General features: G+C 44.2%; 1 protein-coding gene across 6 annotated transcripts in view; it reads right to left on the reverse strand.

Moving 5' to 3' along the window:
* Nucleotides 1-12,001, reverse strand: part of Cep152 (centrosomal protein 152) — a 60,167-nt gene that overhangs the window by 20,358 nt on the left and 27,808 nt on the right. For 5 of the 6 annotated variants that reach the window (XM_029474499.1, XM_029474498.1, XM_029474500.1 and 2 more), the window contains 7 exons: nucleotides 11,253-11,463; nucleotides 6,945-7,067; nucleotides 6,291-6,400; nucleotides 4,904-5,032; nucleotides 4,630-4,756; nucleotides 3,363-3,506; nucleotides 850-1,113 (listed from right to left, as the gene is read on the reverse strand). In XM_029474499.1, the coding sequence (XP_029330359.1) occupies nucleotides 850-1,113; nucleotides 3,363-3,506; nucleotides 4,630-4,756; nucleotides 4,904-5,032; nucleotides 6,291-6,400; nucleotides 6,945-7,067; nucleotides 11,253-11,463 (1,108 nt within the window). The remainder of the gene's footprint in view (nucleotides 1-849; nucleotides 1,114-3,362; nucleotides 3,507-4,629; nucleotides 4,757-4,903; nucleotides 5,033-6,290; nucleotides 6,401-6,944; nucleotides 7,068-11,252; nucleotides 11,464-12,001) is intronic. The other variant, XM_029474501.1, reaches the window with a different exon arrangement.

The following is a 12,001-nucleotide window of genomic DNA, read 5'->3' on the forward strand; positions in this document are numbered from 1 at the left end:
GGGGACTCACTATGTAGACCAGGCTGGCTTGGGAACTCACTATGTAGAGCAGGTTGGCCTGGGACTCACTATGTAGACCAGGCTGGCTGGGGGGACTCACTATGTAGACCAGGCTGGCCTAGGACTCACTACATAGGTCCCAAGTAGCCTCTCATTTAAACTAAAAGATCTAAAATAAAAAATACATGGCAGAGTTTTAAGACATTACCTGCCTTGTGCACTCATCCCTGTCATGGATAAACAGTGCAGCTCTCAGGAGACTCACTGCACTAATTAACCTAGATATAAGAAAACAATCATCTCTATTCCATTAACATGGGCTGCACTTTCCTAAGTACAGGTTTGCTTTGAAAATGTTTCGTCTGTGTTTAAAGTGAGGCTGTGAGTGTCCGAGGGGAAGGCAACTGCACCACTTTTGGCCGCTGAAGGGAATGACAAAGCTCTGCTCTGGGGCACACCTGCAGATTCAATTCCGCATAGATTTCAACACAAATGCTGTTAAACACCTTAATCTAAAATTACTATTTAAAAAATACATTAGTGGAATATTTTCAATAAAACTAGATGTGAAAAATTCTTAATTTGAATGTTAAAAACACCCCACACAGACACACACACCCATACACACACAGATCTCAGGGAACAAGCACTTTGAAAACTCAAAGAACACAGAAAAAGAGTTTTATAACAGAAAAATTTAAAAAAGCTTTAGAGATAACTACAGTAGCTTTTCTAGTCTAGAAATGCTAAAACATTTAAAATGTATAAGGTTACAATCCAGTTCAAAGGCAGTATTTCCCAGATTTTCTTAAATCGGCAGTCCCAAACTCCACTGGTGGCCTCTGTCACCTTTTGTGCAATAATCTCACAGTACTTGAGCTCCAACTCAATTTCGGGCTTCCTCAGAGCCTCCTTGGTAGCAAGCTCCTTCTCCTGCTGGACTTGGCGAGCCTGCTCCTCTGCCAGGACTGCTGCTGCCTCTGCCTTAGACACAGCAGCCGCCTGCTCGGTCTGGCTGCCGCGGTCTGAGGTCGTCTTTCTCCGAGCCGCAAGACTGTCATCCAGTTTGGACTGCCACTCCTTTTCCAGCTGATGAATGAGTTTTTGTCTGCTCTGTTTTTAGAAGCAATGAGAAGAAAAATTCTAAATAAAGTAAACACTAGAATTACAGGTTACTCAAAAGCAGCTACAGATGCACTACTTAAAAACCTGGGAGGTGTGGAGACTCTGCTAACACTGTGGTGCAAAAGCTGTCACTGATAAAGTTTGTGTCCATAATCCCACCTTTTAGGTGAGTTTAGAGCTTTGCACACTGGGCACATGTGTGCCGCAGCCAATGGATGGACCTGATAAATACTGTACAGTAATTTTATGAGGGTTAAAAATTTAGTCCACAGAAATTTCCAAGCAACAACTGAAAATTCCTCTTTGGCTTCACTTACAGAACAGAATTTACATAAAGACTTAATTATAGCATTAAGGGTAGACTACCTCAGGGTCAGTCAGTATGGGACCTAGAAACTGATTCTGCCACCATAGAGATGTCATGACAAAAACTAACAAAATCCTTTTCTACAGAGTTTCACGTCAATAACCCTTTCCACAGAGCGAGCACTGAGTAAATCCATCAACAAGGGCAAGGAAGCGGGTAAGGGAAGGCTCACTCACATGAACACCCTGGAACCACACTTGCTAGAATCTAAGGTTTATCAAGTTGACAGCACCCAGGAAGGAGGCATTACACAGAAAACCTCTTCGTGATTGCCCCACTCTCAGCAATGCTGGAGTGGGGAGTGGGGGGCTCCAATTAGTCTTAGGCAAAACTATAAAGTGGCAAAAATGGCCTTTCCTTTTTGCCTATTCCTGTCTACTGAATATCTGGAGTTCTAAAAGTACTTCTTGGCTACCAAACTAACAGAACAGCAAGCTCATAGGCAGAATCCAGCTTAAACAAGCTAGAATTCTGGTTTTTTGTTTTGTTTCATTTCTAAGTGTTTAAGATCATACATTGGTCCTTAAATTTCTATGAAACTAGCCTAGTGCAGTGGTGGCACACGTGGAAGTGGAAGGCAGAGGCAGACAGCCCGTAGTCCACAGCCAGCCTGGTCTACATAGCAGGTTCCAGGCCACAAAGTATGACCTTGTCTCAAACAGAACGCAGAGGAGAGGGAGGAAAGACAGACAGCACATGCTGGTGAGGACACAGATGAAAGGGAAGCCTTGGACACCACTGGCAGGAATGTTAAACCCAGTCCAGCCACTGGGGAAGCCAGCATGAAGGGTCCTCAAAAAACTAAAGCTACAAAAAGGCCCTGGAGCATCACTCCTGGGTGCTCACCCAAGGTGGCAGATGGCAGAGATACTCACGTGATACACTTGCGTGACACTGCCTTGCTGCATACGACAGCTACCTATAGGCTTAACCCACATGTCAGCAGCAGGGTAACCAACAGGGAATACAATTTACACACAACAGATTCCTCCCCGCCCCCCCCCGCCCCCTCCCCATCATAAAGAACCAAGTTACCAGCACTTGCAAGAAAGCAGATGCAGCTGAAGGTACTTAGACCCAGCAAACACAGTCAGTCTCAGAAAACACATCTCTCATCTGTCTTAGATTTCATAAAGATACATGACATCAAGTATATATAGGCAACATGGAGTACAAGTAAAACCGCAGAGAATAAAAGGAACCACAGGCTGGGGAAGGAGAGAGGGGAAGCCGAGCCGGGCAGGGCCTGGATGAGATGTTAAGCACATTCTCAGAGTTGCATGAAACCACGTGCTACATTTTTTATTAAACAAATTAATTGTAATTAATTTTTGCTGCTAAGCCTGCCCATCACTTTTCTTCTAATCCCATAAATAATTATTTATGTCTATACTTACAAGGTTAGAGACACTGGCATAGACTTATTAGTCATTTCATAATAAGAAATTTAGACTATAGTTTCATTTCTAGGAATCATAGAGATATCCAAAAAAAAAATCATGAATTTGGATAAAGATCATGGGTAATTTTAAAAAGTCAAAGTGGCATAAAGGGTACCAACAGCTAGATTCTGAGACAGACAGACAGACAACCATCTATATACTTGTTAATTAATTTTAAGTCATATGTTCAGAAAGAATGGTCTGCAGTTATTAATATAGTTAGTGACCAGAAGCCAGGTGTGCTGTCTCATTCCCTTAATCCCTGCATTCAAGAGGCAGAGGCAGGCAGATCTCTGTGAGTTTAAGGCCAGACTGGCCTACATGGCAAGTTCCAGGCCAGCCAAGCCTGGAAAAATAAACACTGACAAGAAGAGACTGTGAGCAGCCCCTTCCTTCCAGTTATCACATGTGCTCCGGGCTAACATCACCTCCTTCTCAGCCTGCTGTGTTGCTCCAGCAGCTTGCTCCTTCAGCCAGCTCTGCCTTTCCGTCTTCAGAGTTTCTCGGTACTTCTCTTCCAGTTCTAACTTCAGTTTGCGCACATATTCTTCTCTGGCTTCCAAAAGCTGTCTCTGTGAATAAAGCTCAAGTAAGTGTCTGGACAGCACTAGCAGTCGCCAAGTTAAAATGTTTCAGTGGTAGCGGCAGGAAGATGAGTTCAAGGTCACTATCAGCTCCATAGCAGGTTCAAACCCAACCTGGGCTTCAGTGTAAGACTGCCTTTATAAAAAACAAAACAGCACATAGCATGGGCCTTGGTCCTGCACACAGCATGAGCCCTTGGTCCTGTGCGTTTCATAAATTCTGCATTTTTTTTCCTAAATTCTGTTAGGCTGAGTTCCTTGCCTAACACTCAGATCAGTGACTCTCTCCCAATTTTAATTTTTACACAGTCACTAAAAGCTAAGGCCTCATTTGAAAGTAATTTTAAATCCTTTGTAACTCCTTGGTAGCCAACGCTGACTAAAACTGCTCCTTTTAATGTTCATCTTCCGCAGAGAAGCATGTACCCACATAGCATGCTTTCCGTCGGGCTGATCTACTGAAATATGGCCAGAATATTCTGTGACCTGAATTCCTCATCTGTTCATGGCAGTACACTGCTTTGTAAGACACCGGACTCAAAACCTCTGGACAGAATATTTACTTAGGACTTTGTACCTAGTTTCTAGCTTTGAAGCAGGTGCTTTCAAACTGTGCTCTGCAGGCTGGTCCAAGCAGGAGTGAGCCCTCCATCTCCAGAGGACAAAGCTCACCACTGTTTATTATACTCCTGGCAGACGGGTGAGACAAAGAGCACGCTGCTTTCTCCAGCTCCCCTGAGAGCCAGTAGTCTATCTACTTGGAGTGCGACAGGTGTCGGTCGGTCGGGGGAAAGCCACTAACACCACCCCGGGCAGAGTCAGAGCCACTGACGGCTCACTGCGCAGCACTCACAGCTGCTGACACACTCTGTGCAGCACTAGTACGCTATGTAGGGTCTCCTGGACAAGCACAGGTAGCAAACAGATGAAAATGGAGATGCCATGAGGCTGAAGGGAGTGAACCTGTTTCACTACTTTTTAACTGTGTGAGCTGTATTAACATGATAAAACCAAATAAAAAGGCATCTATGAACACCTCTGCCACAGTTCCCTGGGGCAGATGCCTTAGTGTAAATGAGAGGGATGAGAGGGAACGGTGGGAGCAGCCTACCTTCTGCTCCTGAGCCTTTTCCATGGTCTTCCTGAGAGTGGACTCCAGCCCATCCTTCTCTCTGCATACCTCCAGGTAACACTCCTGCACAGCAGCCATCTCCTTGTTCATCTTATCCAGGTCAGACCTTGGTGACACAGAAATGGCAAATAAGGGATTGGGTGCGCGCACACACACACACACACACACACACACTCGAGTGTGTATACAATTTCTGTGTCATAGCCACTTCCTCCAAGTTACAGAGCAAACAGGCAGCAGAGGCCCCTCTTACCTGAGCTGTGACTGGGTCCCCTCATAGACCTCCAAGAGATGCTGCTTCTCCACAGCGTGCTTTGCTAGAAGGCTTTCTCGGATCTGTGCCTTCATGGCTTCGTGGTGCTGCTGGTAAGTCCTCTCACACCTAGCCAGAGAGAGGCGCTAGAGCAATGAAGCACCAGGGACAGAGTGAACTGGCATCTGCCCTGCCTGCCTGCCTTGGCTTTTCATTAATACAAATTATAATTAGATCTGTTTGCTTTCCCACAACCAAAACAAGAATTTAAACCCCATGGTCTTACAGGAATCTTTTCTTCATGTTTTTAGAGAAAACCGGATCCTTGAGTGTGAGAACATCCCAGTACTTCAAACACAATCATAATGGGTCAGCCTGGTGCTGCGTGTATTCAAATGCTAAATTCTGTACCCCAAGATCTGGTTGTTCCAAGATGAGCAGGTCCTCATGTATACCAGCTCTGTAAACCTTGCCCCTCAAGTTATCAATGATTAGTCAATAAAGATGCCTGTAGCCTAGAGGTGGGCAGAAGAGAGGTAGGCAGAGCTGAAGGTTCCCAGGCTTAGGGTCTCAGGGAGAGATGACCAGGAGGAAAGGGAAAGAGGAAGAGGAGACATAGGGTAGGAGGGTTGTGAGCGCATGGCCATGAGGGCCAGTTGGATAGGGGCGGCCCAGGTGAAACACGGCAAGTGATATGTTGGGACTATTGACAGGGAAGTAGACAAAATAGCATAGAGGGTTGATATCTGCCCAGCTCTAGTGCTTTAAGATAAATATGAAGGTTTTTATGTCTTTTATTTGGGAATTAAATTATCTAAGGTGGGGCAGAAATCCCCAAATAATATTTACCGCAGGGGCTGGCGAGATGGCTCAGTGGTTAAGAGCACTGACTGCTCTTCCAGAGATCCTAAGTTCAGTTCCCAGCAACCACATGGTGGCTCACAACCATCTGTAATGGCATCTGACGCCCTCTTTTGGTGTGTCTAAAGACAGCAACTCATATACATAAAATAAGTAATTCTTTAAATAAAAATATTTACTTCAACACAGACTAGTTTGTCTATGCCAAGGATTGTTGTTGATAAAGAAATCACTCTTTAATTGAACTAACTGAGAAACAGTTCCCAAATTCAAATCATATATATCTAATACATAGACATCAGCAGAATCCATCTTACAAGTCATCTTCCAATGTGCTGTTTACAAATGTATAACTCAGTATTTGGAAGTAAAAACCCCTCCCCTGAGTCCCGGTTGAGCTTTTGGAAGCGGCTCCAGTATTTCTGTGAAGCAGTTGAGAAGAGCTAGAGTTAGCCCACCACACAACACTGTCTCCGTGCTCGACGTTCTACTCCAGGAGAAAAGAATGGCCATGATGAGAACTCACCTATCCACAGCTTCCTGCTTATCGTGGTCAAACTCCTGCACCATCTGTCTCATCTGATTACACAAGTCTTGATTGGTACTTCTCAGTTTTTCTTCAGCCTCTTTCAGTTCCTAGGCAAAGAATAATGGATTACAGAAATGAAACCCACTCGCATTCATCAGTCCGACCGCTCAACACCCTGGGCCTTACAGCATCATCTGATACGACCTCTGAATTCTACACCACACCAAGTGTCCTCTTAGTAAGACTGATATATTTCTGTGTAAACAGCATCCTAAACAGGAGTAAACAAAATCGTGTTTTTGTTTTGAAATGTATTAAACAGAAATATTTAACCAAAGACGTATTAGTTGACTGATACCTTGAAATAAGCCTTAGAATTCAATAACCATCATCTAAGCATACAAGGTTTTACATCTTGGTCAAAAACTGGCTAAGAAGAGGAGCAAATCTACTGGCTAGGCTACCACATGAAACGGGTAACCTTCTAATAAGAGCACTCCCCAAGCACTAGTAAGGGAGAAGGGCTGGAACCCACAAGGGCTTCCCACACCCGTCCACCAGCTAACATTGCTTGTGTCTATTACACACATCTGAGTTACCTCCATAGTCAATAAGGCCATGAAAATTCTCATAAAATGCCAGGTCATTCACCTGATTCTGTTGTTGTAAAACTTGAACTTCATTTTTCAGTCGCAAAATCTCTTCTCTGTTAATTGCCTCAGAAGATTCGAGCCATAACTCATTAGTTGTTTTTTCAGAGGTGTCTGTTTTAGTCTGAAAGTTTAAAATGGTTTTAAGTTTAAAACAAACAAAAAAACCAAAACTATACACACACACACACACACACACACACACACACACACAATTTGAAACAATTTCTTTAGGAAAAGGTGTTTACCAGATAATTTCCCTGTCTTCTTCTTTGTCCTCAAGGCAGAAGTTAGTGCTGCTGTGTGACCCCTGCTTTACAGGCTCTATCCAAATGCCCACTCTAGCTGGAACATCCCGTTCTGCACCAAGACTAAGTCTATGCCACATGGTGTTTGGTTGCCATGTCTCCTCCTGCTGTAATAGTTCTTCCGTCTGTTTCCAAACCCATGGCACTTTCTAGGCGTGCTAAGCTTTGTAGGCTGTTTCCTTGCTGGGTTTTTTGTTTTGTTTTTTTTTTTTTCTTTTCTACTGTTATTAAATTCAGGATAGGCATCTTTAGCACAAATGCTAAAAAATGATATATGTTCCTTTTAAGAATCATGGGACAAAAACATGTCTCACCACTGGTGCGGACCAGCTGGAAGCAGAGCCTCCCAGGCGTCACGCCTGCCACTCGCTGTCTCACACACTAATTAGTAAGGTGTACCTCAGGAGAAGGTTACTTTGAGAGTATTACTCCATAGGATTACCACATACTCTGCTATGTGCCCCTTTGGACCAGCACTACCTCATTCCGTACCTAATTCAGTAGATACTATTTTAAGGTACATGATATACGCTGGCCCACTGCTTTCCAGGCAAGTCATGAACACGAGCATCCTGCCAGGGAGTGCAGGAACAGCCTTCATCCTCTCAACTGACCGCTAACGTCAGCAATTATTCTCAGGGACTGAGCTGGATGGGAAAGGGGAAGCTAACGAACAGTTCTTTCACCTGAATTCTGTGCTGGCCCCAGAGTGGCACCTCTTTGTTTACAAGACTATGTGTGTTCCCTTCCATTTGAATGCTCCCATATCTATAAGTTCCCTATTCTCTGTATGGGGATTAATACATCTACTTAGTTTACGAAAATACCTGTAATCTATTCCATGATTTTATCTGGTCAAAGTCATAAGAAAACTATCACAGATTGCTTTAAAGGGGGAGGGGGCCTGTTGCCCTGACTACATAAACATATGGCTAATTGGCTTTTTAAACTGATTTGCCAAAGGAATTCCAGAGATTTTGGATCTGTAAGCTAGAGAAATGCTGAATGGCTATAGGCAGAGCGCAGTGGGCTATTCTGCTAGGACCGTGGGAGGATAACAGACATGCAGACAGTGAAGTCTGGCTTTCTGGGTTTCAGCAGGCAACTGGACTACAAGGCCATTGCGTAACATTCTAGAAAAGAATCTACTTGCATTCTGCTGCATCCTGAGAATTTGAGTGAGGCTACATGTGAAAGTAATGGGATAATCCATTCTGGAAAAGAAAAGTTAGGGCATCACAGCATCTGGGCTGAGACATGGCTACTTCTCACTGCTCTGGGCTGCTCTCGGTTAGGGATCAGGTAAGAGAGAGCAGGTGAAGCAGAAAGATACTAAAAATGTGCAGTTTGGTAGGAAAAGGAATGAATGTGAACACATTTAAACTTACAGACATGGCAGGCCTGGGGAAAACAGCACTAACATTAGAGATTACTGCAGAGGGGCCTCATGTTCCTGACTGAGCGTGTCTGAGTTAGAGTTTAACTGGGCATCAGAGATGGATGTTATGATTAAAGATGCTATGATTGGGTGTCAAGTTGAGAAAGGGCAGAAGTTAGTCTAGATCATCAACTTCTGAGTATTTAGAATCACCTAGGAGTCACACCTCGGTGAGTGGCGAGCCTGTGAGAGCATTTTTAATGGAGTGTAACGAAGGATGACGGGAAGAGCCACCCTGCACATATGTGGCAACATTTGGTGGACTGCAGCCTGGGAGTGAGTTAAGGAAGAGGACGATGGGTGAGGGCCAGCAGCCATCTTTCTCTGCTTCCTTCCCCACCACAATAAGCCAAACCCTTTACCAGGAAGTAAAAATACACTTTCTTACATTGCTACTTGTTGAGGGTGGTGTAGATATGTTGTATATTATGGCTGATCCCTCAACAGGCACTTATTGTCAGCCCACTGACAAATGTACACACCCACACAAACACATACAAAAGAAATTTACTAGGGATCAGACACAAAAAGTTTTCTGTATTTTATGTTTAAAAATAATTCAGTATATGGACTCTGACTGTTGGTGGGTCAGTATAGCTTTCCTAAGACCTTTACATAGTCTATAATAGACACACACACAGTGTGTGTGTGTGTGTGTGTGTGTGTCCACAGGAGGGCACCATAGTCCATGAAGCTGCCCAACCAGAGTGCTGGGAACCAAACTCATATCCTCTGGAAAAGCAGCTGCACATCCCTGACCACTGAGCCACCTCTCTAACCCCACTCCAATCTTTCTTGACCACCCAGTTGGTCAACTGGAATGAAACGCATATCTGTCCTACACCCAAACACTGCCTAACGCAGTATATGAGCAGTCTCCTGATCTCTACCATGTAGTAGCCTGGAAATACCACAAAACAGTGTGCTTTGATTGTTTGTTTTGTTTGAGACAGCGTCTCACTATGTAGTTCTGGAGCAAGCTGGCCTGAAACTCACAGTTTCTGCCTCTTGGCAGAAACCTGCCTCTGCCTCTCAAGTGCTGGGATTAAAGGTGTGTACCACCACAGCCAGCTTAATTTTTAATAGAAACAAATTTTGAAATGTAGATGATGCTCCAAAGTACTACAGTTAAATGTGGCTCTACATAACCAAACTTTCAAATATCCATGTATGCCTTATAGGTCTATTATCAATAAATCCCACAAAATCTTACACATCTTTTCAAAAACAAAAATGAATAACCATTCTCTCTCTCTCCATAGACCTCCCAAGGCATCCCAAACATGCTTTCTAACTTTACAGACTAATTCCAATTCTATTATAAAGATCTGGGAAAGAAGAGTCCACTCGGTGTTTGAAAGTCTATCACTCATTATATAATACAGTCCAAAGTAGAATGTTTAACAAAAACAAACCAACCTTCTAGCTTCTACACTACCAGAAGATGCTATGCAGGATGCTGGGAGTCAGGGGTCGGGGCGTGGGGGTGAGAGGAAGTCAACAGTCTCACTCAGCTGGGAACGCTGGGAACTAAGATACTGATTCGTATGCCAAGAGATAGATGCCCACGTGTGGCACAAATGTCATGGGCGTAACCAAGTTTTCTTTTAATATCACAAAAAATTGGTCCCTCAGAACATCTCAGATATTATGACAGGATTTGCTAATAAACAGGACTCTCACATAAGAACCAGGGGATAAAAAAGCAGCAGTCGGATTAAACCTTCCTTCCTTCCTTCCTTCCTTCCTTCCGCAGAAACTGACTGCACTCCCTGCATGCCTTTCAAACTTCCGCTTTCCTTTCTTAATTATCAATTCATTTCTGCATTATTTTTCTTGACAGTACAAATGTTCAGTTTGTCAAAATGAGGAAGAAAAAGGCTGCTCTCAAGCTCTGACTGCAGGAACTTCCAGCAGTAACTCTGACCCCTATCAGTCATGTAGTGTAACTTCATTTCCTAAGAACGACTGTGAAACCTCAGAGCGCCAGACTCCCCTACCTTCATTTTCCTCGAAGATGTCAGCTAAAGAGCACTGAGGGGTATCAGACACTGGCTGGGAGCACACTCCCACAGTCTCAGTGCTCAGGGGCAGAAGATTACAAACTGAAGGCTAGCCAGGATTACAGAGTAAAACCATCACTAAATTTAAAAGACACATCTCAGAAGTATCAACCAGTGCTCTCTACCCCATTTCCTCAGAGACCAACCGTTGTAAGAACAGAACAGAGAGCGCTCAGGAGCAGAGCTGCTGAGGGGCCTCACAGGAGGTGCTTATTAACAGGGTTCCAAAGCATGGCGGTTTGAACCAAGCCTGACAAAAGGCACACACCCTCTACAAAGTCCTCCTTTCATTTGTGAACAAAGAATTTAGCCTAACTGGCATCTCATTTACTAGGTGCCTAGAACAAGCCAATGAACATCCTATCTATCAGGTGGCTTTTTTTCCTGTAAGCTTTACTTCTAAGAGTCAAATAAACCCTAAGAAACCAAAAATGTAACTTACATCTATAAAGCGCATGTCTCAAGGGGGCTTCTTACGTGTACAGGTTGCAGGGTCTCACCTCCATGCCTCTGTCACCATCCTTGGATTGCTGGAAAGCTTCCATTGTCTCCCGGCAGTCTCTGAGATTGCTCTGCAGCTGAGACACCAGATGACGCTTCACGGAGTTGCTAGTCAGCAAGCGCTGGACTTGCGTTTTCAGCTTCAGGATAAGCTCATCCTTCGGAGATTCTTCATCTGGGGACTCCTGCTGTGTGACCCTGATGGGGAAACTGTCCGTTTAGCATAAAATCAAGAAACAAATCAAAGACCCATAAAGCCCTAGCTAGCCACATGTGGTCATGGTTTCTACCCCTTTACAGTCACAGCATTTTGAACTTTCTTTTTGAACATTTTGTTTCTTTGTTTCCTGTGCCTCATACACGCTAGGCAAGCATTCTAACACTGAGCTAAACTCTGCTAAAGGATTTGAAACTTGGGGGCTGGAGAGATAACTTGGTAATGAAGAGCACGTGCTGCTCTTTTGGAAGGCCTGGATTCAATTCTCAGTACCCACGTGGGGGCTCACAACCATCAGTAACTCCAGGAGATCTGATGCCCTCTTCTGGCCACCAAGGTCACCAGACACTCATACAGAGCACATACAAACATACAGGCAGAACACTAATACACATAAAACAAAAATAAATAATTTAGAACTCAGTCATACACAAGGATATCACCTTTGCAAAAGCAAGCTCACCCCTCAGATGGCATGCTCCCCCTTGGTGGCATGCTCCCCCTTGGTGGCATGCTCCCCCTTGGTGGCAT

The sequence above is a fragment of the Mus caroli genome, chromosome 2 (assembly GCF_900094665.2).
Source record: "Mus caroli chromosome 2, CAROLI_EIJ_v1.1, whole genome shotgun sequence".
In the NCBI taxonomy this organism is placed as follows: domain Eukaryota; kingdom Metazoa; phylum Chordata; class Mammalia; order Rodentia; family Muridae; genus Mus; species Mus caroli.